The sequence below is a fragment of the Podarcis bocagei genome (assembly GCF_964188305.1).
Source record: "Podarcis bocagei genome assembly, chromosome: 1".
In the NCBI taxonomy this organism is placed as follows: Eukaryota; Metazoa; Chordata; class Lepidosauria; order Squamata; family Lacertidae; genus Podarcis; species Podarcis bocagei.
The window spans coordinates 47397362-47424748 of record NC_138125.1 but is presented as its reverse complement, the minus strand read 5'-3'; the positions used below and the strand labels follow the sequence as shown (position 1 = coordinate 47424748).

Genomic DNA, 27387 nt, shown 5'->3' with positions numbered 1-27387 from the left:
ATGTAGACTAGGTCCTGGGTAGCCAGGGTTGAAATCCTGCCCTGGGCCAGTCACTGTCTTAATCTAACCTGCCTCGCAAACCTGTGACAAAGATTAGAGGGTGGGAGAAACCTTGCGCTCCTTAAAGGAAAAGTGAAATACGTAGAATGAATAAATAAAAATACTTTATAGGATTGGAAAGGAAGAGAGTGTTGCAGGTGGCGGAAGCCTGTGCATCTTAACCTCCTGCAATATTTCCAGCAAAGCACACCTGCTACTGCCTAGTAATTCTGAGGGATCAGGGAATGACCGGGAGTGCTTTGCTTAGAGGTGGTGACAGGTATCTGCTTTTTTAAAAAGGCTTTGGCCAGTTCTTGTGGTTGGCCTGTTGTTTTGGCCCGTGAACCTCTCCAGATAGGTTTCTGCTTCAGCTTGAATCCTAAGCTGGTAGCAGGCACTCCTAGCCACTGGCTCTTCCAGAGCCCAAGAGAACCACCAAACTGTATTCTTGCCCCTTGAGAGGAATGCAACCCTATCCTGATAAGACACAACAGTGAAGACTCTCTGGATGACCTTCCCAGTGCTTTCATGTAGAGAAATCATAAACGTGTCACCATAAATCAATTAATGGAAGACTTGCAGTTACCTTTTTCAGAAGGGGAACAGTAGGCTTGTGGGAAATATGATTGTTTTTACTGAATCTAAAACAGACTTTATTAATTCTTTTATTATACATTGAATCTTTACATTGAAATAATATATAGTGAAGGCTGAATTCAAATACTTCATTGTAAACAAAAGAAGAAATGCTTCATTTTTTAAACCAGTATCTAAGCCTATCTTTCCATTCGCCAGCTGCCACGTTGGAAACGAATGATAACTTTGTCACGGAATAGTTGACTCGAAGCCTTTAATTTTGTAACTTTTTTTGGTATGTTTTGGCATGGTTACTTCATCTTACTACAGCCGGATCCCAGACTGAGAAACACACCTGTGTGCTGGGTGAACCATGCACTGCGCCTTGTAGAATACGTAAACCAGGAAAATCCCATTTTGTGGGGCTCTTTATGGTATGGTGTGTGAAGAATATTTATTTCATTTTATTCAAAACCTATGTGGGATTTAAACTTCAGTTTGGCAGGGGTGTATCACCTTTTCCTACTTTCTTTATAATGGCAAGCTAAAGACACTTCAGTAATTTGTATTATCGTATGACAATTCCTTTGTGAGCAGACACCTACTTTTGGCTTCCCATTTAAATTCCCATGCTGGCTGTGAGTCCTGGGAGAGCTGTTCCCTGCCCTGCAAGCCTTTTCCCACTTGGCCTGGGAGGACCTGGCTTCAGCTACAGAAGCTGAGGCCGCTGAACAGACTTTGGGGCTCGACTGACTGAGGTGGGGGTGGGGGGTTGTTGCTGTTACTTTTTTTTGTATTTTTATGTTGGTGTTATGATTTATATGGATTTTTTTTAATGTGGTTGTGTACTTTTTGATGTTTTATTGTTTATGACTACTTTTAATAATTATGTATTTTTCATTTTGTAAGCTGCCATGAGCATAGTTTCAACTATGGAAAGGTGCCATACAAATAAAATTATGTATATATGTTTGAAAAATCTGCTAATTTATATTTGTATTTTTTTGTGCTAGTTACTCCTAGCTGTACTAATTTAGCACCAATACACACATCTCTTTTTGTCAAGAGATTATGAAAAGGGTGTAACTAAAGTCCATGGCAAAGGTTGATATTTTTGGCATATAAGCCCTTCTTACTGATAAAATCCCAGTTAGGAGATGGGAAGCAGCAAGGTGGAAAGGGAAGGAGAGAAGGCTTTTCAGATATCTTGCCTTCCTTTTATTGACTTTGTGCACACTAAACTTAATTTGGACATTCATAGTTATGTTAGCCTGGTACATTTGCTTATTTGTCATAAATTTTTTTTTTAAGGGAGATGAATGCCATTTCCCCCAGGCTCCCTTAGGCATATCCCTCTAATGCAGAGGTTTTCAACCTCTTTTGAGTCCATGGCTCCCTTGACCAACTACCTTCTTTCCTGTGGAGCCCAGTTATGTCAGCCCTTGCCTGCAGAGTTGGCAGCCCCTCACCCCTTTTTGAACACCCTCCCTTGTGGAGTGTTCCCTCAGCCCCCTTTCCTCGGGAGTCCTCTGGGCAGCCACAGCTGCCGCCCCTGCCCCAAAGAGAGGTGCCTCCTCACACTGCCCCACAAGGGCCTGGGAAGCACCCCCTGGCCAGCCCCAGAGGCACCGTTCACCTGCTGAGCTTGTAGCCAGGGGTTCTGCAACAAACAGCTATGCATGCCTTTGGGAGGCAGAGACGCAAGAGGGCATCAGAGGAGGGAGGGAGGGAAGGAAAGAGGGACAGAGGCCAGTGTTGCCCGCAGCACCCCGACCATCATTCAAGGCACCCTAGGGTGCCACAGCACACTGATTCAAAACAACTGCTCCAATGGCTCACTTGAGGTGGTCTGGCTTTGGCTGGAAAAATACCTCAGTAATGTCTTTTCTTTTCTTTTAAGTATTTACACATGCAGCAATGGCAGCCCCAGGCTTTTTAATCACTTGAGGCAAAACATAAAATGGTGCACGTCCCCCACCTTTGCCACCACTTGAGGCAACCAGAGGTGGCTCAGGGACACTTCAGTGTGCTGAAGGTGATGAGGAGGGGGAAAGGAGGTTGGAGAGGAGCAGATGGCGACAGCAGTGGCTTTGCTATTTCCAGGCAGCAGCCACAGGGGACAAACTCAGGAGGCAGCGGGTGACGCGCTTCTGGGCCTTCACAGCTTCTTCAGAGCTCCTGTTCTGAGGTACCAGAGGGACCGTTCCCCCTCAGGGGGCAACTGGGATGACAGCAGCAGCACATATTTACAGACAAAGGAGCGGCAAAGGTTCACAAGGATCCCTTCACCTTCCTTTCCGGATCTGCTGTCCATGGTGACTGCCTCAGGGTAATGGGTGGACAGGCCCTTCCTATTGGGGAAAGGATACTAGACTAAATGGGCCCTTGGCCTGAACCAGCAGACACTCCTTTATGTCTTAGGTGCAGGTAAACGCTAAACTCTGAAAGTCCTTGTGCTGGGCTTCCACAGCTGTGGCAGGTTAGCAGAATCCCACCAATAGTATTTCTCACAGAGAGCCCCAGTAGTTTGAAGTCTTGTTTCTTGCTAGAAATTTTCTAGATTTGTTTGGTTTGCTACTGATACAGCTAATCTTTCATCTGAGGGGTTGTAGTCATTCAGATACCTAGCTTGTCTAGAAAAAAAAGGCACCCTAATTATTTGATGCCTTGAGTCCTTTTGTATCTGGAGATTCCAATCTTTTACTTGGGTATGATTTTGAAACTAAGGGAAAGCAACCAGTTGCTCTTGGAAGCATAAACCTCCCTCTTGTTTCCAATAATACCGAGTATTGCAGGGCCAAGCAAAATTACAGGTTCAACTTCCCCATCTCCTAAAAATTATGGCACGTTATTTCTACTTTGTGGAAACTGAGCCAGTTCTTAAGAGCATGGCCACTTATAAGCTTTCTCCACCTTCTAGAACAGCTAAGTGACTTAAGGGGAGAGGGGAGGGCAAGGAGAGTGAGTGAGATGGTGCTAACAGGCTTTCTGCTATCCCTCAGATACACTGAACCCACCATGGCACGCACTGTAGAAATGCAATAGCTGGCTTTAAGAGAATGAGGCTGTTCTGTGGTAACAACAAAACCCAGACAAGTCAACGAAACAGAAGCTTACAAGTGAAGATTTTATACAAGGAATGCAAGGGTGGTCTCTGGGTGTGCAATAACATGGTAGAATACCTACATGCATGGAGAACATACAGAGGGCATGGACTACACAACAGGTTTCACTTGTATTTTCCACCACAGAGTCAAAAATAAAACACTTCAAAGTGCAGTTACCTAGGTTGAAAAATCACTACAAGATAACTTCTCCCACTTCTATCCCTTGAAGAAAAAAACCCCAAACCTATCAGCTTCTAGTTACAAAACACATCCCTGTAGAGTTTAGACAGCAGGAATGTACTACTACATAATCCAGTTCCATTTTGGCATGCAAGCCGGAAACTGTCTCTCCCTTCCCAAGACACAGCAAGATTAGGTAGATATACAGAAGAAATCAGCACACTTGTTCAGAAGGGATAGTCCTTTATAGCACTTAATTTCATATTACAGTTCTAAAATAGGGGTCAGTCATCAAGGTATACAAGGTTATATTTTAATAAGTGGGAGAAACAACAGTGCCAGGGTATTGTGCCTGACTATCATGCCAAACTCCAGCTGTTATGAGTGACGACAAATCTCTGCCATGGGAATGTGCCATTCTCAGGAGTAAAAAGGAGAAGGGGATTCATTCTTCAAACTGATTGGGTTTCTGAAGGTCTCTTGTCATGGAAGCAGAGATCCACATCAAAGTCTAATGCGATAATTTTACTCAGTGGTTTGATCGGTGTCTCAAAGTGGTTCAATGCGGGGTTTTCTCCCTCCAAAAAGACAATCCCCCAATGTCATCAGAAGTACATCACTGTTTTCCAAGTTGGTTTATATGAGTGCTTTAAGGGTGGTTCACATAGATACCGCTAAGAATCTATACTTGGGACCATTTACAGAAGACAAGTGACTAAGCTGCTAAGCAAACACTACACTGCAGGTTTGTGGGTCTTGCCTAGTACTTACCTTTGCTCTTAGCCTGAAGATTTTTGATGGGGGGGGGGGCGGGGAAGAGTCCATCAACAAGGAAAACCAAGCATAGAGGAATGTGAACAAGAGAAATAAGGCCTCATCAGCCCAAAGTGAAGCTGAAATAGCTGTTAGAAGACCAGCTTTAAGTTTTGCGTTACATTGTTTGATTCCTCCCATACTTCCACTGCCTTTAGCGCATGGCCCTTCTAAGATTACCATCCTTTCTGCAGCAGCACATATTTTTATCAGGACCTGTACAGAGCAGCTTCCTCATTTCTCCGGCTGTTTTCAGCCATGAGGAAACTCCTTAGCTCTGGATGACAAGGCCCTATAAACAGAACAAAAGCCATCTGGGGTAAAATAAATATGGGTGATGGGAGTTCCAAAGGGTCAGACCCAAAAGCTTCGGACTCACTGCTCGAAACAGGGAGTATGAATATCGGTTAGATCAAGGTGTATAGAACCAAAGCCTTTGTAAGTCTAAGACGCTGTAAACAAACAGCAAAATGCTTCACACAAAAGAATTCCAAGGCACTCAAGAAGCTGTATGTTTGACCCCCATTACATTTCAGAAAACGGTTCTATTTACCTTTGCTTGTTTTAATTGTAAATCATCAATGCTTCATCAGCCAGCTGCATTCTTAACATACTCAATAATATAGATATAGAGATACATACTTTAAACTGGTATATAATACACTGGATTTTTGGATTCCTCATTTTACTGCAAGCTTCTCCATACATCCCAAATTGGCCAAGTCCTGCAGAACTTGTTAAAACTAGCTGTTCAGCAATCCTATAGAAATCCGCACATGGGGGAAAAGGGCCAGAGATCAGGAGCATGCACTCTGGCTGTAAAAGGTTAAAAAGGGTGACTTCTGTTTTATCTAACCCTGAGAAGCTAAGGTGTTACGGAGGACCCAGAAAGGTAGGTAGGGTTAAAGGTCACCAGGCTTTTTATTGCAATTAAAGCAGACTCTGACAGGATGATCCCAGCCACGGGAAGGGACAGCTCTGCGCTCCAGAGAGCACTCGTCACAGAAACCCTGGCCACAGGCACGGCAGTGGTGCTTCGACAGCTTGATATTGAATTCCTTCTGGCAACTGTGGCAGTGTAAGATTTCATGGTCGGGCACCCAGTAGGCAGGTCTGGCAGCATCCTTCACAAGACCTACAGAGAGTTAGGGAAAAAAACCCACAACACCATTTCTGTTTGTTACCAATAAAGAGGAGGAGGGACTGTACAAAACCCACCTCTGCTTTTGCTGCCCTTAATGAAGGATTAAGACTAATCTATAGGATGGTTCAAGTAATTCTCAGGCTGTGGCTTATAAAGGATTAGTGAACAAGTTGTCGATAAGCCCAAGATTTCTGTTTTCCCTGCTTGCGCTTTTGGGTGCAACCTTATGTATGGGAACCAGGTTTAGAGAATAAAACAACCTATTGCAAAGCTCTGTAATAATAGCATTAACTTGGTGGGGGAGAGGGAAGGATGGCAGTACCTGTGCAGATTCCCCACACCTGCCACCTGGAGAGCCCTGGTCTTCTGCTTCACTGGACTTCTTTTATTTCACTAAATGCTACTTGCTGAGGGGGAAAGAAAAGCCTCCAATTCTATACATACCCAATGAACTGAGAAGCTAAAAGGTTTCTAAATGCACCAATAACACTTACCCAACGGGATATCAATGGCAGTCACTACAGCTCCAAGAGTGTTCTGCACAGCTTCACCAACCTTCCTGGCAATCACTGTCCCCCCTTCCTCATCAGTTGGAGCCTCAGGCACATCTGCATGACAGAGGTTAGGGCTCAGAGACAAAGGCACAACTCCAGCCTAAGACACAGCTGTTCTATTTAGAATTAAAATGGACGTTCCCCCAGAAGTTGCAGCCAGCTGCAGTCAGTGGTTGGTCCCTAATATTGCAGGGGACAATAACTGAAATCCATAGATCTTCCATACTGAGATCTTCATCAAAGGCTACCTCCTCAGGACGATACCACCAAAAACTGTTTTGTGGGCAGAATCCATGAGTAAGAAGAGGTGAAAGCTCACAATTTGCCTTTCTTTTTACCTTTACTTTCAGCTACTGCCAAGTGGGCAAGGCACAAAGCAGGGCTATATCCTCACAATAGTGTGAGTAAAACTATTGTGCTTCACTACCCTATCAGTGGCATAGGCTATCTGTGTGACTATGAAGGTTTTCAAGGTAGCAGCAGATGAGGGGACTAACTGCCATAGGAAAATTGGCTGTGATTTCTCATGCTTAGGCAACAAATTGTTCAGTCTGCAGCTTACTTATCTGTCCATGCTTAAAGACATGGTTTCTACATGAGCATGAGTTGGAAATCAGCTGAACATGGGAGAAACAGGATCTTGATCCCCCTTTGTTTTATTTCAGGTTAAGTAAAGGTAAAGGTAAAGGGACCCCTGACCATTAGGTCCAGTCATGGCCGACTCTGGGGTTGCGGTGCTCATCTCGCTTTATTGGCCGAGGGAGCCGGTGTACAGCTTCCAGATCATGTGGCCAGCATGACTAAGCCGCTTCTGGTGAAACCAGAGCAGTGCACGAAAACGCCGTTTACCTTCCCGCCGGAGCAGTACCTATTTATCTACTTGCACTTTGACGTGCTTTCGAACTGCTAGGTTGGCAGGAGCAGGGACCGAGCAATGGGAGCTCACCCCGTCGCGGGGATTCGAACAGCCGACCTTCTGATCAGCAAGTCCTAGGCTCTGTGGTTTAACCCACAGCGCCACCTGCATCCCACTTTCAGGTTAAGAGACCCTGTAAATAACAACAGGCCCATTATACCAGGGATAAAAGGGTGACTGGCGTTCTTGAATTCATTGTAATGCCATAGGATCCTTGAGACAGTCAACAAAAGTGTGTGATTGATTCTTCAGGATGCAAACAGATACACCTTCAAAGAGGAGGAAGGCTTTTCTGCTGTGGAGGGAGCTCTGCTGGCATGGCAGGGTAATGCAGCAGGAGTGCCTTCCTGGTACAGCAGCCCTGCTGCCAGCTACTGGCAGTGGCAAGATCAGGGATGTGTGAGTTCACTGGCAGAGCCAGTCTGGCGCTCCCACCATTGCCCCAGCGAAGTCCTTGCCACACTGCTACTCTGTCCCACCCCACTGCACCAGCCACTCCTGTCTTCTTCCCTACCACCACTGCCACTCTTGCAATGGCACCGTCTCATGTTACGCTTCCAGCGGATGCCTGCTTTGCAGGGTAGGGGGTCAGGGAGAGAACCTAAAACACAAGGATCTTGGCTAGCTATCTCTTGAAACATTGGTCCAATGCTATAATAATAATAATAATAATAATAATAATAATAATAATAATAATAATAATAATAATACAAGTTATGTGTTAAGCTTTATAAAACTGCTTTTGAGAAGGAAGTGGATTTGTGAATGACAGAATGGCTAGCCAACTGACATGGTCAAATTCAGCATCTGCTGAAAACCAGAACATCAGGACTTTCCTGCGTTTGATCGGAGCAGAGGAAGGTACATTTCACAACAGGCTCGCTGCTGAAATTTTTTCATCTGTCCAAACACTATGATACCCCCTTGTTGAATCGACTCTCATTTATCCACAGGTGTATAAGCAACCTCTATAATACGTTCTCCTAGCTTGAATCATGCACAAGTGTCTTGAAATGGTATGTTATCAGAGTCATAAACAGCTGTGGTATAGCCCTGGGCAGGTTGCACACAAGGCTTCTCTAGTGAGCACCACACTGAGTGCTGCCACCTCCTCCCCTTGTAAGCTCAGCATGGCAGCAGCAGAGATGGGTGGCAGCACTCAGCCTGGTGCTCCCCAGCAATGCACCAAGCAAAGCAGCTGTCTGCTGCCATCTTTATTAATCCAGAATGCCTTGGGAATTCTAGGGTATGAAAAGATGATAGCTGCTGTGTTCAATTAGCTCAGTGCTCATCAGAAATTAAAACAAAACAAAATAAAGAATGACAGCATCAGCCCAGTCAGCTCTCCAGGGTCCATGGGCAACTATGATGAAAGTGTCGGTTTGGAACTGAGCAGCTTCAGGAGCAGAATGACAAGAAAGCATCAACAACCTCCTTCCCCTGGGGAAGCTACTCGGTTCATACACACTGTTCTTCTCTATTGCCATTAAATAGATCATTTTCTTACAACCGGTGAATAAATCCATTGATTCTAGAGTTAAAATGAAGGAGATTTAATTCAATCTGAATAGCGATTTCTTAAGATTTAGGTGAGTTGTTTTCCTGGAGGAAGAAGACTTCAATTGTAAATGCACTGAGAAATTTGGAAACTAAAATTTATTATTATGCTCCTTCATTTTGCTTTCTCATTATTCTGCTGTTTGGTGGGAATTGCCCTCTACTTTTGGATACAGAAGGACCACAGGTGAGTGTCAGGCCCAAACTAGACGAATCACTCAACTGGAAGGGACAGATCATCTTGCCTGATGCAGGAAATGCAGTGCTACCACATCCCTTATAGGTGGCCACCCAGCTTCTGCTTAAAACCTCTAATGAAAGAGATGAGATGTTGGAAATCCACAGCTAGATCCCCCGATTTATTTCATAAGCAACCAGAAGGCCTTAAATCAGACCATTCTCCCACCCATGGGACAAATAGTGACTTTGGGGTGTATTTAGATCAGGTGTTGAGAAGCCTTTGGTCCTCCGGATGCTGCTGGGCTACAATTCCCATCATCCCTAGCCACTGGCCATGCTTGCTGGGGTTGATGGGAGTTGTAGTTCCACAACAGGTGGAGGGCCAAAGGTTCCACACACATCATTTAGATGATGCAAATAGCACAGGTTAACAGCTTCCTCCACATGATGCCATCCCAATCCAACTCAGGGACCCCATGGCTGCTTTTGAAGAATCAAAGCAAGACATCTAATCACAGATCTTCAACATCTCACATAGCCTGACCTCAGGTTCAGCTGGGAGGTGACAAAAGGCAACAGGGACAAGCATTTAAAAGCACAACATGATACACCAACACAGACACACAGAAGGTTATAGGTTCCCCCCCTTTGGTTCACACACCTACTATGGTCAGGATGGGATTACCTAACTGAACGCCCCTGCCGTCATAGCAGCCATCGCACACTCGCACAGGTGTGGGGCCCCAGCCACGTTCGGGAACAGGGCGGGTCTTGGATGAACAACCATCACAGAAACCTTCTCCACAAGCCCGACAATGGTGTTTGGTGTCATTATCTTTAAAAGATATGCCACACTTTCTGCAATTCTGAAGGAGATAAAAAAACACGACAACAAGCCATTGGACTAAGTAGTTTGGTGAAAGAGGGTGAAGAGGCATTTTTAGTCTTTCAGTCAGCTAAATTGGTGGTGGGAACATCTGGCCAGCAGAGAACTCAAGCCATATCCACTTGTTCCTACACCTGATATGGCATTGTGTGTGTGTGTATGGACTAGGAGTGCCAACTTGAATATTGGGAGGGCCAAGGTAAGCTCCACCCCACATAATCAATCACAAGTCACAATGCACACACACCTTTTGAATGGCAATGCCTATCAACTTGGGGGACCCAAACCACTCAAATATTTCAGGGGGGGCAAAGGCTCTCTGCTAAAGGCCTCCTGAGACAAGCTAGGGCAAGGCAAGCAGGTGTGAAGGGGTCATTAGCATCTACTACAGCCTCAGAGCTAACCACAGGATGGACACAATTCACTTTGTCATGAGGCTCAGGATTGGCACCTGCGTCAAAGGTGTCTGTGGCCCAGCTGTTGAGCCTCGAGCAGAAAGGCTTCTTTCTTTTTTCCTGGTGGGAAGCAGGGGAGTGAGAGCCCACAAAGGGGGAGACTGCACACAGGGCTGTCTCACTGTGTCTGCTAGAGGCAACAGATTTGTAGAACACAACAAAGGCATTTCATCAAGCAATAAACCATTATTTCATCTCTTTGGAGAAAGAGAAGTAGGGGAAAGGAAAAGAACTTCTCATCAGCATGCAAGTATGATGACTGCTAGATACCAGAATCTGGGAATTGGGTTTCCAGTAGGCTGGAGCGATTTGATCCGTCAGCCAAGAGGTCACTGCTTTTGTGGGTCCCAGGCTCAGTTCAGACACTGATTGTGCCATAAAGTTCATCCCGTCTATGAGGCGCTGAGCAGCATTGTTGTTGTCTTTCAGACTGCAATCCGTCTGTAACAAAAATGGATATTCATCACAATTAACATCTCATTGTGCCTGCCTGCTGCCGACCTGCCGACCTCTACCAAATATTAGAAGATATACATTGTCTTTTATTTGGAGAAAGGAAGTGACTCACCGGTGCAACCACATAAGGAAATTAGACTTCTGTTACTGACTGGGATGCCCCAGATCTTCATGTAAATTCCTTAGAAGGAATTCAAAATGGGAGCTCTGTCTAGAGGCATGGAAGTTCCTAATGCAGGGCTCTGGTCCCTTACTCTCACTCTTTGCTTTGGAATGTGTGGCTAAACACACTAGGATGCATCTTAATGGAGAGGTTAGGAGATGAACCAGGATGAATACAGGAAATATTTTTTGAAGCTGGGCAGGAGAAATCTGGTTTACATATTTCTCAATCCATTTCTCCAAGACACAACATGGTGGTGTCAAACTTGGCTTTAACGGCCTGGGCATGTAAAACGTCTCTCATCGCCAACATCTCCTGAAATGGGGTGATTTAACACAAGAGGGGTGGAACGCCTGCTACTGTGGCAGCCTAATCGTTTCCCCTTCAATTAAAAGGACAAGAAACAAACGTATGCAAGTAGACTTACACCTGGCCAGATGTGCACAATTTCTGTCCTCACCACGGTATCCACAGGGTCTTGGTTGCCAAACCAGTACTGTCGGCTGCGGTACACAACTCCGCAGTTGGGGCACTCGATCACATACCTGCAGTCAAGAAAGAAGAAGAGCTGGTCACTCGAGCATGTGCCAAGTGAAGAGAATGGGAGCAGGGAAGGATGAAGGGAGAAAACAGCTCCTCTGCTCCTGCACTCACCCTGACCAGGCATACTTGGCAAGTCCCATCCAAGGGGAATCAGTGGAAGCGGAGGTTTTGGGCACCACTCTAACTTCATTCCCACGTTCATAACAGGCCTGGAATGCAAAATATCAATTAAAATGACTTATCTTCAGATTTCAAAGTCCATGCCTTCCATTTACAATGAAGGGTTATGTGTTAGTTCCCCCAAAACGGAGGCAACGAGGAATGGCATGGTTTGAACATATGCACGAAAACATTAACAGCATTAAAACTAGGAACTTACTGTTCTTCAGTAGACAGTGGGTGCCAGAAAACAGGCCAGCGAAAACCCTAGTTCTTTCTAGCCCAAAGTTGTGAAATCTTTGACCCACCAAAGTGAATTCACAGCCCAGCAGAGGCTCAGAGATCCTCTTGTTTCTGCCTCCAACTGCAAACATAGATGGGTTGTGTAATGTACAGAGGGAGGGGGATGCAGAGTTTGCTCCTTAACCTCTTCAGGTAAGTTGACAAAACTTCAAAAATACAGGGAATACCCATCAAAGGTTGCAAAGCACCTTGGAAGTTACAATAACACGGATTGATGGGGCTACATTAATCTTAGCAGGTTATAAGCTATGCAGGCTCTTCTTGTCAACCTCCAGTACCAGAAGCTCTCTTTCACCTGCTCCACTCACCTTGCATGTAAACACTCTGTTATCGTACTGATGGGTGTATCTACACCGATTCTTGGCTTCATGAGGTACCCCTTCTTTTGAATGGTTCATGCTGTTTTTACATCCACACCTGGAGTTTCAAAGCAAAGCACATAAATACTCAGAAGGCAGACTGACCGGAAGCTCCCCAGTGGATCTCTAAGGCTCCCAATCATTCTTTTGCAGTTGTGGCTTGCAGTGGTTGCTCTTTACAATTACAAGCCACATGCAAGCCACACTGCTTCAGCTGGGAGTCAGATCAACCTTATGTCAGATGACTGGCAGATAGGCAACCCTGCCCACCTGTCAAATGTGGCCCATGGGTTGTTGGTTACAATTGGATCTGGCCCACTAGCTAAAAGTGGTTCCCCACCCCCAAATATATAGATTCCAGGTTTATGATGTTACCCAATGCCTTACACACTAAATATATATACCGTACAGTGGTACCTCCGGTTATGAACGGGATCAATTCCGGAGGACCAGCCGCATCCCAAAAACTTCGTAACTGGAGACGCCCTTCTGCGCGCGCACACGGTGCAATTGAGCGCTTCTGCACATGCAGTGAAACCCGGGAGTGTATGCGTTTGCAACCTGAAGTTTACGTATCCAGAGAGATACGTAAACAGAGGTACGACTGTACAGTAATGTTGGATTTTATTTAAAGTTAATAAGATCGTTTCGGAAGCAGTGTTCTCCCAACAACACAAGAAACAAAGCAAATTCCCAACACGAATAACCAACCGCAGAATTTCTCACCCAAGTTTTATTTAACAGTGACATTGGCAACTCCCTATGACTGGGTTGCTTGTAACATAGTCATTATATTGTAATATATAGCATAATTCTGACACTGTAGATCTTATTCAAATAGTGTTCTTCCCATTCCACCTACCCGCAGCTGAGACATACAGAGGAACAGGTGAAATACTCGTCTGGAAAGAAGGAGCTGTGGGCCATCTGATCATCTGGGATCTCACCGCAGAACCTATCACTCAGTGCCTGCAGAACACAGAGAGAGAAACCAGCAGTGAGTATAGAGCTAGAGGGACACCAACTTTTATGGAACGGCATAGGAGCGTGAAGCACCTCTTATGTGTTAGATCAGGGCGTGGAACATTTTCGGCCTGGCATGTCAGATCTTTCTCTCCCCGCACCCTGCAAGCCAACTTTAACAGATGCACAGTGCCACTTCCCTGACAAGCATCTGATGGTTCCACTAATCTGTCAAAACTGAACTGTGAGGGAGAGGTCTGCTTTGCCTGCATGTTCCCCACAGGAAACACAGCACCTAGCAGGACAGAACTCTCTGCTCACAAGCTGATGAGCGGAGGGTACAATCTTGCCCTCTGCAAGGGTCTGCTGTCAGTGAGTTCCTCCTCCACTGTAGGGAGGACTGACGAGGCTCTCTGCTGTGGCGGATATAAATCGTGATAGTTTGAGGCATTGTGATGTTTAGCTGGTGATATATTGTGATGTTGAAAACCAGCTATTGCCCAGCCCGATCTTCAACAAGGATGGAAAGACTGTCAAAACTGTTAGGTTCTAGCCATATTGCCATTCATTTATTCTTTTTGTAAACCACTTTGAGGTTTTTATTACAATTAAATGGTATATAAATTTCATAAAATAAAAATAAATCATAAAACCCAAAATTTCCAGGAAAGAGAAAGAGAGGCGAAGAGCTTACTCCTACATTGGCAGCCTACTGGCAGGAATTTCCCTGAATGTTTTGTAAGCAACTTCTCTCCACATTCCCTGCTCACAAAGACTGAATGTAAAGATTGCAAAAGCACCAAGCAGACCCTGGAAACCTTTTAGACTACAGGGGTATCATTGCCTGGCCATTACATGCATTTTGGGAGAAGCAGAACTTTACAAACTCCTCCCTGCTGCACAGTTATTAAAGCCACAAAATCTCTCTTTTGCTCAGCAGGCAAGAACCGTAGATTAAGACAGTGCAACTGATTGCAATTCAGATGAGAAACTTTTCTTCTGGCAACAAAACATTAAGTACCTCATGATCAGAAAGTGTATACTTCACACTGAACATCCATAAATAGATAAGCCATGAATGAATAATGAACATTAAAACCATGGGTAACTATAGTCTTCACGTACTGTAAAAATGCCTGTCAAATCATAAACTGAACAAGGAGGGGTTGTGGAAAAGAAAAGTTCAGCTGTAATGCCATGCACAATTTCCGGGAAGTAAACCCCACGGAGCACAGCATAAATAATCATAGGATTCTGAGAGAACATGTTAAAGATTGTGTTGCTAGTGACAACACCACAATAAATATAGGAGCGGGGTTGTAGGGAAGAAGTCAAAAAATACATCTTCTCATTACATGGGAAAGATTTAATTGCATAATAAATGCTCAGTGGAGGATGTGTTGCAGTAAAACTTCTAATTGCAAACATATAAACTCTCTCCTCCAAAAACATATCCATCCTCGTTTTAAAATACTCAAGCATTTGCTCACACACTTTCCCTGACAGCCACTCAGACTCTTACATTGTCCCTTGAAGAGCTGTGCTCTTGACCGCCACTAGCTCCAGATGTTACATCTTTGCTATCAACAGATGAAAAACCATTTAAGGAAACTGAGGAAAAAAATCAAGGCAAGTCAGAGAATAGGTTGTTGCCTGGAGACCATGTCCTGACTCTCAGTTACCCTGGCAACAAGAAGGATCTTTCCATTGTACTACAGCAGCTTAGTCCTGCCTTGCTTAGCCATTTATGGTGCATTACTACTAGTAGAAGTACAGTGTCTGTAGAAACTACATTTGTAAACACTGGGGGAAGGTATTAAAGAGACATGGGCTTGATGAAGTACTCTTTTCACCTACTCCACAAACCCAGTCCAAAGTTTTTTCTGGCCTTTTTTTAAAAGAAGAAAACAACTCACATAAGCTGATATGCCCTGGGCAACTGGAATAGTCAGGAAGTACAAATCAGACCTCAGTGTTAGTTGTAAGCCTGCCAATGTCCTCAATTTCCCTCGGTGTCAGCCTAACTGGAGGCGGGGTGTCCATTTTCTCTTGGCATGGCTCACTTGCCGTACTGTTCTGGGTCTGCCTACTCTTCAGGAGCTCTGATACACTGTCTACTCTGGTCAACTCTCATTCTTTGCTGTTTGCTTTATATTATGGGAGTTGCTCCATGGATAGGAGGAGTGCGGGTGACCCTGCTTTGGGACGGGGGTTGGACTTTGATTTCTAAGGGACCTGATGGCAAAGTCCAACCCTCCACGAATGAAACTGGAGGAATTTGCAATTTGAAATATAGCCACCTGCCCCCAGAGCTGCTGGCTGTGACGACGGAATCTGTGGTCTTTGTATAGAGGAACAGTAATTCACCATCTTACACTTACTTTGAGTGCCTTGTAGATAACTCCAGGAGGCCGGGGAGAACGGGTCGTATTATTTTCTAGCTGCTGCTCCACGGCATGCCTGAGCCCAGAGAAATCCGTTGGGGGGTTGTGTGTCCTTGTTCCTTTGTAATGGATCGAGCTGAAGGCTTCAGGGAAGAGCCCAAGTTTCCGGAACCGATCCTGGACAAGCTTCTCAGGCACCTCAGAAGGGTGATCTAAAAGATTCAACCACTTTAGCTATATTATCGTGAGGTTTGCACACATATTTGCATCTTTTTTACATATGTATTTGCATGTGCATTCTTGATCAAAACAACAAATTCTCTCCTAAATAATAGGAAACACCTAGAGCAAAGCATAGGCTGGACCCAAAGGTTACCTTCCTTTCCCAGAAACAACATTTCTGTGAACACGAGGGCCTTCAATCCGATGGAGGGGCAATTTCTTCCAATCCCTGCAGCCCCACCACCACCACCCTGTCACCTATGCTGTTCTGGAGTAGATTAGAGGGAAGGGGGGAGGCTGGTAAAAAAAACAGCTGCCCTTTTCTATTAGTAGATGATAGGATCACTGGATCCAACTCCATGCTGCCAGCACATACCTTAAAAAAAGTAGCTTACAAATTGTTAACCTAAATAGATTATTAGAGGAAAGAAATGGGGAATAAGAAGAAGAAGCCCTTTATAGGAAACCTTACCATCAATATTATATCATTATTTAGATGCAGGTCTGCAATTAAATTTCTGCAATTTTAGTGCTATTGCCTTCACTTGTATTGATGGCCTACTGATGGGGTCACATTGTTTTTTTAAAAGTGTATCTACTGCGAGGTGCAACTGATGAAAGCCTCCTCCTCCTCCAACAGCATAAACTACTTGTACTACCATGGTCTATAAACAAGGGATTTTTAATTTATATAATACCGCTTGTTTTCTTGTGTGCACAAGTGGTGGCGGAGTTTTTTTGGTGGGGGTTTTTTTACTACTCTACCTATTTCTGTGAAATCAGTAGCAATGGCATTATACTCCATTATACTCCAGAGATGGCAGAATCATCTCCTGCAAGAAAGTTCCAGGAACATGTTCTTGAAACTCCTTTAATTCAGATCAGATCTCAGCTGCTGAATATACTAGCTGGACCACTTACCACTGCTCTTTAAAATGCTTATTTGACTGTCTTTACTGTTTACTGCTTGTTTTATTAATTTACATTTTGTTGTTGTTGATTATATTGTTGCTTCAAAGCTCTGAAGCATCTTATTGAAAGGCAGATTTTTAAAACATCTTAAATAAAACAAAATAGTTTCTGCATCTTTGTCAGTTTTTCGGTTGTTTCACTGGTGTTCTCCAGAGCTACTGGTAATGCTCAGCAAAGTCAGTCCACAGGGAATTCCTTTCCTTTTAGTGAGGGGCTGATACCCGGGATGTACATACTGCCAAGCTTTTTATTTTTTAAAATATGTATAAAAGTACTCTATAATATGCAAGCAGGATTTGCATCTATTGCATAATTTAGTCTGCTTCTGTTAGGTATCAAGGGAAAAACTATGGAAGACAATGAAGCCATGCTTCCTGCCACTGGAAATTCTGATCAACCCTGCCTCTGGTTTCTGAGATTTCAACAGGTGGTATACACATGCTTTCAGCCCTAGGTTTGCAGCTAGATTATCTAGAAACTTCCTTCTTCTCCTTGCTTTTTAAAAAGGACGATGAAACGTGATCCCAAACGCCATATTCACACAAAATACACATAATCTAAGCTAACTGGCTTATGCTTTGCTATTTGCCAAATGCAAACTCCCTGCACATTACCTCCCCACCTTCTATATTCTAGATAGTGAGCTAAGTCAGGATGCAGTCCCCAAAACTTCCACGTAGCAACACCCAACTCTGGCTGTGTTATGATACAGATCCATCCCAAGTGATTGACATTGCAGCAACCAACGTGCGTCTACTCACCAGCACCTAGTAACTGTGTGTATACAGTCTCATGGAAGATAATGACTCCAGGGCCCAAAGTGGACAAGGGAACATCCAGGCCACAACGGGCTGTGGTTGCCTTCAGTTCTTTGGTGAAGTGTTTTAGGTAGGCCTCTGAGGCATCTCCAAGAAATTTGAAGAGATCGTTGTGAAGTCTGTCAGCATGAGTACGGTAGATGATAAGGTCCGAAATAGCCAAGACCTTCAGAAGCAGCCGGGTCCTCTGACTCAGGTTGACAGTGGCCCCCAGAAGACCCTCTGTGTCAATCACCACCATTTTGTGGACAGGGTCATAGGCTGCCCAAACCCCTACCGTACAAGACTCCTGAGCGGGAGATGTTTTAAAAACCTCACGGCCGTAGAAGAAAGTGTGGTTAAGGGTATGAGACTTGCCATCCCCAGTGTTCCCAAAAATAGACACCACCTTTACGTGCTGATCAGGTTTGCAGTCCAGTTTCCTGATAAATTCGTCTTCATTTGCCACCTTCCAAAACAAGAAGAGAAATATTGCGTTAGAACTTTTTAATGGAAAGAACCCACTGCTGAAACGGTGCCGCTTCTGGGACATGACTTCTAACTGCAAGTGACATTCTTTTAGCCAGTAACACTCTGAGATACTGGTGCCTGCTAAAGACTTTTTTGTTTAGGCAAGGAATGGACGGTAACATAGCTAGCCCACACAGGAATATTTGGATTTCTTATTCTGCCTAAGGATGTCACATCTTAGCAAGAGGGGCAAAAAACTTAAATGATTGTGCAAGGATTTATTCCTTTACTCTTACTCTATTAAAATTCTTAGCATCTAGAAATCATTCTGTTATTATATTTGAGCGTAGTTGAACTATGCTGTTATCTTACCTCCAGGAAAAAATATGATCCAATCATAGATTCTTTGCCACTTTAATTACATACAACTGACATACATTTTTCCAGTATGGAGTGAGCCAATGAAAATGTGAACTAAAACTATGAACTATTGGGGGGGGGGGTCATATATGAACGGATGTCATGTATTTTCTTGTCCAACCGCAGCATCAATTTGACTTTGTCAATGAGATATGAAATTATACATATAATTTGAAGCATATATCACATAAATTGTACTATCTTTCTTCTCCTTAGCAGGACTCCTCTACATCTAACAACTGTGTGATAAGCAAAATTTAGCGGACGAGGCTTTTCCTGGCATACAGCTGAAGCGAGAGGAAAAGTTTCATCTGGTATGTTTCTGCTTGTCTTGCAGCCTTTAAAAATGGTACAGCAATTCTCCACAATGTACACTATTTATATAAAGGTAGATATTTTGAGGGAGAAGCCACACCTGAATTCTCTTCTACTTCTTTGAGACCATTAGAGAATCAGAATCTCCAGGTTGCAAATCGGCAACCTTAATTGTTAGGGATCCACTTTCAATGTCACCATTATGTTTATTAGAAAAGAGAACAGATGTGCTGCTAAGCCATAACTGAAAGCCTTATAGCCAAGCCACGGGAAGGTTTGTCCTCACTGAAGTCAAATACAACCTTGACATCTATTGCATTAGAAAACAGCTCTACCCACCGACCCACTACTGATGAAAGAGCTAGAAACAAGGACAAATGGGATAGAAAACTGAGGCTGCATCCTACAAAAACCTTATTTTGAGTATGCCCTGTTGAACAGAGTGAGATTCACTTCCGAGTACACCTGCTAGGGTTGTGTTGCTAATTCAACAACTTTTGTAGTTGCATCAGAGAGGTACCTCTTTCAAAAGAACTTTCAACTTTAAAAAGATATAGAACAGTAATAAAAAAAGAAAATCCAAGACAGCATGACAGTCAAGCTGTAAAAGAGCTAAAAACAGCACACCACAATAAAGTCAAAGTTAATAGGTAAATCATTTTTTAAAAGCTTTCTCTAAAAGGATATTCATAACTGCTTGCTGCCCATGAGAAATGACACCTTTGCTCCTAAGGAGTCTGTTCAAAGACAGTGGAACTGCACCAGTTTATAAATGGGTTATTTTCAATCTGACCTGTAGATGAGGAACCATACCACCAACTTCTCTAGATATGATATGGGATGGCCTGGGAAAAAAACGGAAAATTGGGAGAAAAACCAGGGTTTTTTTCTGTTTTTTTCCAAACAGGGAAAAAACAGCTTTGGGGGGCAAAACAAAAAAAGGGGGGGACTGGTTCCCCCCCCCCAGGTTTCCGGGTTTTTTCCAGGCCTTCCCATCTCTAGAATTGCTTAAGAAGAGAACAGAACTTACAATGCATTTTACAAGCCTGCAAGCTTTCACACTGTTGTTAGGGCTGCCATTTTATTTCACTTGTGCTCTTCTTCTGCCTTCAATAGCAACCTCATACCCAGAACCCCACCCAGCTACACTTTTCCTTATCTCTGTAACAGAGAAACCTTTACCTCAGTGTCAGTCACTAGCATTTGACTATACAATAGAAACAGTATAGATGGATAAGGGGAAAGTTATTCCCTTATCATTAAGTATGGAAACTGACAATGGATGCCTTACTTAGGAAGTGGCTTTATACCTAGTCTGATTATTTGGCCCCTCTATTGTTTGGCTTGAACAGCCCTCCAGGGTGCCAGACAGGGGGCATTCTCAGCCCCACCTAGTCAGTCAGTCAGATTTGGTTGTTAGAAAGCATTGGTCATAAATGTCCAAAAATGGTACATGTGGTGAATCCATAGTGAATTTGATGCAGGAATCAACCCTGTTCATCCAAGTAAGAAATTCCAAAACACCCAAATTCTGATGAGCAACGTTATAAATATATGTCCTACTTAGAAACAACCACAATTTTGAACAAAAAGAAAAATCTACATGTACACTGCATAGCATATTATGGTAGATAATATATCACTGATATATATCACTGATGATATATATCAGTGTGGGTTTAAATAGTGGTGTTTGGGAATTTCTTACTTGGATGAACACAATTGATCCTTATATCACTAGTGCACATGGATTTTTAATAGATATAATTTTTTACTTATAAATCACACTGACAAATTTGTGTAAAAAATACAGTAAACCAAGTGACAAGAACATTGTATTATATATTAAAACAGGAATCATTCCACATGTATCACTGCCATTTGGACAGTTTCTAAGGCTAAAACATAATTGTCCAATATATTGAATAAAGGGACACAGACACACGATTTGAAACAAAGAGATTTTCATCAAGAGGGTATAAAGAAGGCTAAATATTGAGTATGAGTTATTGTAGGATAAGAGGTCAGTTCAAAAGCAGAGAAAAAAACCTTTTCAGGTATATGAAATGTAACAGAATACCTTTCCCTATTAGACATATTGTACTGAAACACGGATACTTAATATAAGATACTCCAGGATTTGCCTGTTGTAGGATATTGGATCTTCAAATGTGAAGAAAAAAATAGTATATTCAGTTACAGTTTACCACATGAAACCCCTTATTACTAAAGGACATTTTAACAAAGTTAATATTCCAGATCTGTACAACCTGTACAAACAAAACAATTTTTTAATCCTAAAGATGGTAAAGCTTTTGTTTTAAGGGATTTCATTACATGTCACTCCACACATGTGATCTATGTGATTGCATATCCTTGTCCACGTGTATATGGAGAAACAACAAAAAAAGTGGAATTTTGGAATTATGGATCATTGAGCAGTAAGATCAGAACTAGAACAACTGAAACTTTATTACTTCCATATTTCATGGTATACAACCATACACCGTAGCATTTGAAGTTTTTGGCAACTGAACAAAAATTTCAGATCCTCAGCAATATTACTCAGCAAGAGTCATATTGAATTGATACATTAAAGACAGTTTCTCCCAATGGTTTAAATTAAAGATTTGATTTCACAACATTTCCGTAATAAGGTCAATGTTATACTACGCCTACACACTTTGGATATATTTTAATGGGCATTTATGTTATTTAAAATGTGTATGGAAGAAGTATGTCATTGTCCTGTCAAAGGAGTGAAGGTTGTCCAGCTGACAAAACAGAGAAGTAATATTAGGAGAGTTTCCTTAGGCCAATAATGTTACAGTAGTATTTCAGACAGCTTGTTTTGTTCTAACTACTGAAGCACATTTAGAAACCAATAAATATGAGTTGTTGTTGTTTTAATGTGATAAAGCTGGGAACTAATGTACCTTATAGGCAATAATTTTTCTATAAAAGAAAATACTTTTAAGTTAGAAGAACTGCAGCACACAGCTACCTAGGAAAAACAATTGCATTACAGTGGTACCCCGCAAGACGAATACCTCGCAAGACGGAAAACCCGCAAGACGAAAGGGTTTTCTGTTTTGGAGGCGCTTCGCAAGACGAATTTCCCTATGGGCTTGCATCGCAAGACGAAAGCCCATAGGGAAATGCTGGCGGTCGGGAGCAAAGACTTTCGCCCACAGCTGGCCTTCAGAAGAGGACCTCTTCTGAAGGCCGGCGGAGGGCAAAAGTCTTTGCTCCCCCCCGCCTGCCTTCCCCCCGCCTGCCCCGGGCGATCATAAAATGCTGGGGGTCGGGAGCGTTCGCTGCTGACCCCCAGCATTTTAAAATCTCCCCCTGTCCCAGGGAGATTTTAAAATGCTGGGGGTCGGGAGCGAAGCGTTCGCTGCCGACCCCCAGCATTTTAAAATCTCCCCGTGTCCCGGGGAGATTTTAAAATGCTGGGGGTCGGGAGCGAAGCGTTCGCTGCCGACCCCCAGCATTTTAAAATCTCCCCCTGTCCCGGGGAGATTTTAAAATGCTGGGGGTCGGGAGCGAAGCGTTCGCTGCCGACCCCCATCATTTTAAAATCTCCCCGGGACACGGGGAGATTTTAAAATGCTGGGGATCGGCACCCCCAGCATTTTAAAATCTCCCGGGAAGCGCTCCCGCTGCCCCCGGACCTCTTTTGAAGCAAGCGGCTGCGGGGAGATCGCTTCTCTCCGCAGCCGCTTGCTTCAAAAGAGGTCCGGGGGCAGCGGGAGCGCTTCCCGCTGCCCCCGGACCTCTTTTGAAGCAAGGGGCGGTGGGGAGAAGCGATCTCCCCGTGCTCCGAAGCCGGGCGGGGGGGTGGGAACACCTGCCCCAGCCACCCCGCTTCGGAACGCTGCTCCGAAGCGGGGTGGGGGGGCGGGAGCACCCGCCCCAGCCGCCGGGCTTCGTAGCGCTGCTGCGAAGCCGGGCGGGGGGGTGGGAACACCTGCCCCAGCCACCCTGCTTCGGAACGCTGCTCCGAAGCGGGGTGGGGGGGCGGGAGCACCCGCCCCAGCCGCCGGGCTTCGTAGCGCTGCTGCGAAGCCGGGCGGGGGGTGGGAACACCTGCCCCAGCCACCCCGCTTCGGAACGCTGCTCCGAAGCGGGGGGGGGGGGCGGGAGCACCTGCCCCAGCCGCCGGGCTTCGTAGCGCTGCTGCGAAGCCGGGCGGGGGGTGGGAACACCTGCCCCAGCCACCCCGCTTCGGAACGCTGCTCCGAAGCGGGGGGGGGGCGGGAGCACCTGCCCCAGCCGCCGGGCTTCGTAGCGCTGCTGCGAAGCCGGGCGGGGGTGGGAACACCTGCCCCAGCCACCCCGCTTCGGAACGCTGCTCCGAAGCGGGGTGGGGGGGCGGGAGCACCTGCCCCAGCCGCCGGGCTTCGTAGCGCTGCTGTGAAGCCGGGCGGGGGGGTGGGAACACCTTCTGAAGGCGGGCGGGGGGTGAAAGTCTTTGTCCCCCCCCCGCCTGCCTTCCCAGGGGCTTTTAAATCGCCCCGGACAGCAGAGAAGTCCTTCGCTGTCTGGGGCGATTTTAAAATGCCGCCCGCCAGCATTTTAAGATCGCCCGGACAGCGGAGAAGTCCTCCGCTGTCCCAGGGTTTTTTAAAATGCTGGGGGTGAGAAGAAAAGCCCTTGTCCCCCCCCCCAGCCTTCAGAAGAGGTCCGGGGACAGACTGTCCCCGGACTTGGTCTGAAGGCGGTTTCCCTAGGAACGCATTAATTGATTTTCAATGCATTCCTATGGGAAACCGTGCATCGCAAGACGAAAAAACCGCAAGACGAAGAGACTTGCGGAACGAATTAATTTCGTCTTGCGAGGCACCACTGTATATAATTCAAGTTGGAATCCGTTTAAGAAATGTAGAAGTTGTTTTTCATCTATGGAGCTTGAAAATGGATGTTTTACGGGTGATTTGTAGTATATGTTATTATTGTAGATGGCTGATAACTTTTATTATTAGCACAGTATGTGGACTATTTGGATATAATTTGGGTTCCCATTTGTTGTGCAAACACAAACACGAAGGCAACAGTAAGCTTCCTTAACCTTAAAGGCATATTACAGCTGAGAGTTTGATTTTGGCAAGACTCTACAGGAACTCATCATTCTCTTTGAAGCTCTTTACTTATCTGCTCAATCTCAGCCTCCCTTTAATTTCCTTATACCAAGGAGGTTAACTCTTTCAATGGATTGCAAAACTAAGAACACTGTAAGTATGATGATTAACTGCCATGATAGTCTTGAGGTCCAGCAAACAGCACTCTCAAACCTGAACAGACTATGCAAGACACAGTGCAGAAAAACAGAACTATTATGCAGGCACCGTTACAAAAGAAATTGGAATGAAGGTTCAATTCTGACATCCAACAAATCAGCAAGTATCTGTCTGTTTACATCTTAACCAACTTGCATTGGTCATACTTATGCAGTTCAAAGCTGCTTGTGGACTTTGGAATTCAAATTCTAAGATGTCAACTCCTCTAGCGGCCAGACCAAAGGTTCCTTCTGTGACATCAGAGCAGTTAACCCAGTGGCAGCAAGAAGACTTATGATGCCTCTGCCTACTGTGACATCATAGCAAAGAAGCCATTGCTTCCTGACTTCAGTGTATGCTACAAACTACAGAAAAGTTTCTCTGTTAGGACAGATTTAAGTGACTTTGACCATGACCTCATTTGTATGTATTTGAAGCAAGTGGCTTTGTTAAAGTTTGCAAGTTGAGGAGTGGGAGGGAAAGTGGGTGGGCGGAGGAAGAAGGGGAAACTGATTTTGCTATTGCTAATACTTGTTATATGCGCTACATATAGGAGGGAGGGGGAGAGAGAGAGAGAGACAGATTTAAATGTAAGGCACATATGTAGAGGCTCTCAAAAAAAAATTCTTTAAAGACTGAATTGAGGCTGCAATGTTAGCTACTTACCGTGCATCTTGCCCACTTAAGAAAGTATTCACGCCACAACTGTCAAGTTGAAAAGTCACAACGAATAATCCTATACTATATCTTTGGGTTTATTCCCCCCAATATGATGCTGCCTTGAGTCCCTCAGATAAAGCAGGGAACTAATGTACCTTATAGGCAATAATTTTTCTATAAAAGAAAATACTTTTAAGTTAGAAGAACTGCAGCACATAGCTACCTAGGAAAAACAATTGCATTATATAATTCAAGTTGGAATCCGTCTAAGAAATGTAGAAGTTGTTTTTCATCTATGGAGCTTGAAAATGGATGTTTTACAGGTGATTTGTAGTATATGTTATTGTTGTAGATGGCTGATAACTTTTAATATTAGCACAGTATGTCAACTATTTCATTATGTCTGCCTTTCAAAATTCACAACATTTCTTACCTGGATCTCCTCTGTTTCATCTACCAACAGGAAGCTGACAACGTTTTCTGTCATCTTCTTCCTCTTGGTCTCCTCATCCATCCCCTCCTCCTCCTCGTGAGATTTGTTGCCATGGTAAACAGTAATGGGGTGCTTCCTCTTGTTTCCACCCGCATGAGTCCTCTTCTGACACTCTACACAGAGGTTAATTTTGCATGCTTGGCATCTTATTGCTGCCCTCTGTCTGGAGTTTATGATATTGCTCTGCATGATATTCCCACTGGCAACCTTGCAGGTGTCACAGTATGGGACATGGCCGGCTTTAATTCGGGTCCGCTCATGGTTTCGTAGCCTTTCCTGCCTGTGTAGTTCTTCTTCACACCGCTGGCACTGCAGGCTTCCACACTCATCGCACTCAAAGGTTGCTTCATCTGTGCCACTGCAAGCATAGCTTTCCTGGCACAAAAGGGCAGTATTCAGTCCCTTATCTGCTGTTGGAGGCTGGGCACTCATTTTCAGAAATTTTACTGTTAGCTTTACAATTTTTTAACAGATATGTACATTGGTTTTCCAAAGGATTAGAATTTGTATTTATCTTAACATTGAGGAAACTCTGCATATGTTGATATTTCTATTAAAGAATGTGTCCGTCTTGATTTTCTCTCGTCTATAATGGTATCATCATATGCAAAGCCAATGTAAACACTGCAGCTTTCCACAATTAAGGACAGGCCCAAATGAATTATGGGCTTAAAAGTCACACTGAGGTTAGATATGTGTAAGCAAAACAAGGATATGTTTCTAAAATGCAAGCCAGATCTTTTCCCTGAAAGGCCTGAAAAAGAAATAGGAAAAAGATTTATAAAGATAACATCAGTGGTTTTAAATTTAAAAAAAACAAATCAACAGAAAATTCAGACAATATTAGTAAACCTTGTGCTTTCCTGCCACAATTCAACTCCTCCTGAACAATGCAAAGCACTTGTGGACATTTTCTGGATCTGTGTTTTTTGCAAAACAAGGAATGTATTTGTCTGCTCACAGCAATGCTATCTCAGACAAGATCGCTATTTCAGCTGCAATTATATCTGAACAAACTAAAGTTCATCACACAAAATAAGCAAAAGGGCCTTTATAAAAATAAGTGGCATAGGCCCCAATTCTATGTATTTTCACTCAGAAATAAGTCTGACTTAAGTCTGGTGGCAGTATATAGGATTACAGCCTTAGGAAGCACGGAAACAAATCTGACCAGGGTGAGCCACATCAAAGCGCCACATATTTTTAAACCCTACAATCTGGGTTTTTATTTTTCCCAGTGGTGAGTATCTACTTAACCTAAATTAGGACAATAATAAATTAAAAATGTAAGTCAAGCAATGTTTAAGCCAGCAAACGGGGTGGAAGGGAGGGTGGGGGTGTTACAGTAAGACCATTCCATCTGTTTACATTTGTAACTTACTTGCTTCCAAAACAGGACCTTTTGCCTTAAAGCACAATAAATTTTTATCTGCCCATATTGCCTAAAAAAGGGCAAAACATATACCTAACGATCTGCTTACTTGAGGTTACTTTAAATCACAATAGGAAAATATTGCTATATACTAAACATTTCTTTTAAACTAGTAGATCTTCTCATAAACAACAACGGGGTGGGGAGGAAACAGAATAAACGGAATGACAGGGTCTGCCTAGGAGTAAAATATCCCCCCAACATCCCGATCTATTGTTTACAAAAACAGTAGGCACCTTCCTCCTCCTCTTCCTCCCTGGAAGTCTTAGTGACTAAGTAATCAGATCACAGTCTCCTCCTCCTCCTCCTCTGAGCTTCAAGGATCGAGCTGGGCAGATCCTTCCTCTCCCCCGCAGGGTTAGGGCTTAACTCCCACAGTGCCTGAGCCCCACCATGTAGACCTGGGACCCCCTAGGAGGGATCGGGGCCAGTCCAAAGCTCTTCTCCTTCTCCCCTTGTTGTCAGTCTTGATCAGCTGATCGCAGGGAACTTCAGGGTTATTTTTTTTTCTAAGACAGGAAGGTGAGCGGTCGAGGGGGGAAAGACCGGGTGCATTGTGGGAATCGTAGTGCTCAGGGGGCGGCGCTTC

General features: G+C 44.2%; 1 protein-coding gene and 1 long non-coding RNA gene across 3 annotated transcripts; both read right to left on the bottom strand.

Annotated features, from left to right (window-relative positions):
* Positions 1-1011: 1011 nt before the first annotated feature.
* On the bottom strand, positions 1012-2368 carry LOC308582951. Its single transcript, XR_014005967.1, has 2 exons — positions 1170-2368; positions 1012-1137 (listed from the first exon to the last, which is right to left on the bottom strand). It is a non-coding gene; the product is annotated as an uncharacterized lncRNA (long non-coding RNA).
* A 1355-nt stretch (positions 2369-3723) lies between these two features.
* On the bottom strand, positions 3724-27312 carry ZFYVE1 (zinc finger FYVE-type containing 1). 2 transcript variants are annotated; one of them, XM_081186123.1, is made up of 12 exons: positions 27035-27312; positions 25307-26120; positions 17693-18197; positions 15735-15949; positions 13253-13359; positions 12340-12448; positions 11681-11778; positions 11454-11571; positions 10678-10848; positions 9728-9932; positions 6354-6467; positions 3724-5850 (listed from the first exon to the last, which is right to left on the bottom strand). In XM_081186123.1, exons 2-12 carry the CDS (start codon positions 25796-25798, stop codon positions 5618-5620), a joined length of 2367 nt encoding a protein of 788 aa, XP_081042249.1. In that variant the 5' UTR covers positions 25799-26120; positions 27035-27312; the 3' UTR covers positions 3724-5617. The 2 variants fall into 2 exon arrangements, with proteins under 2 accessions (XP_081042249.1, XP_081042250.1); XM_081186124.1 differs by having other exon boundaries at positions 9752-9932.
* Between the last annotated feature and the right edge of the window lie 75 nt (positions 27313-27387).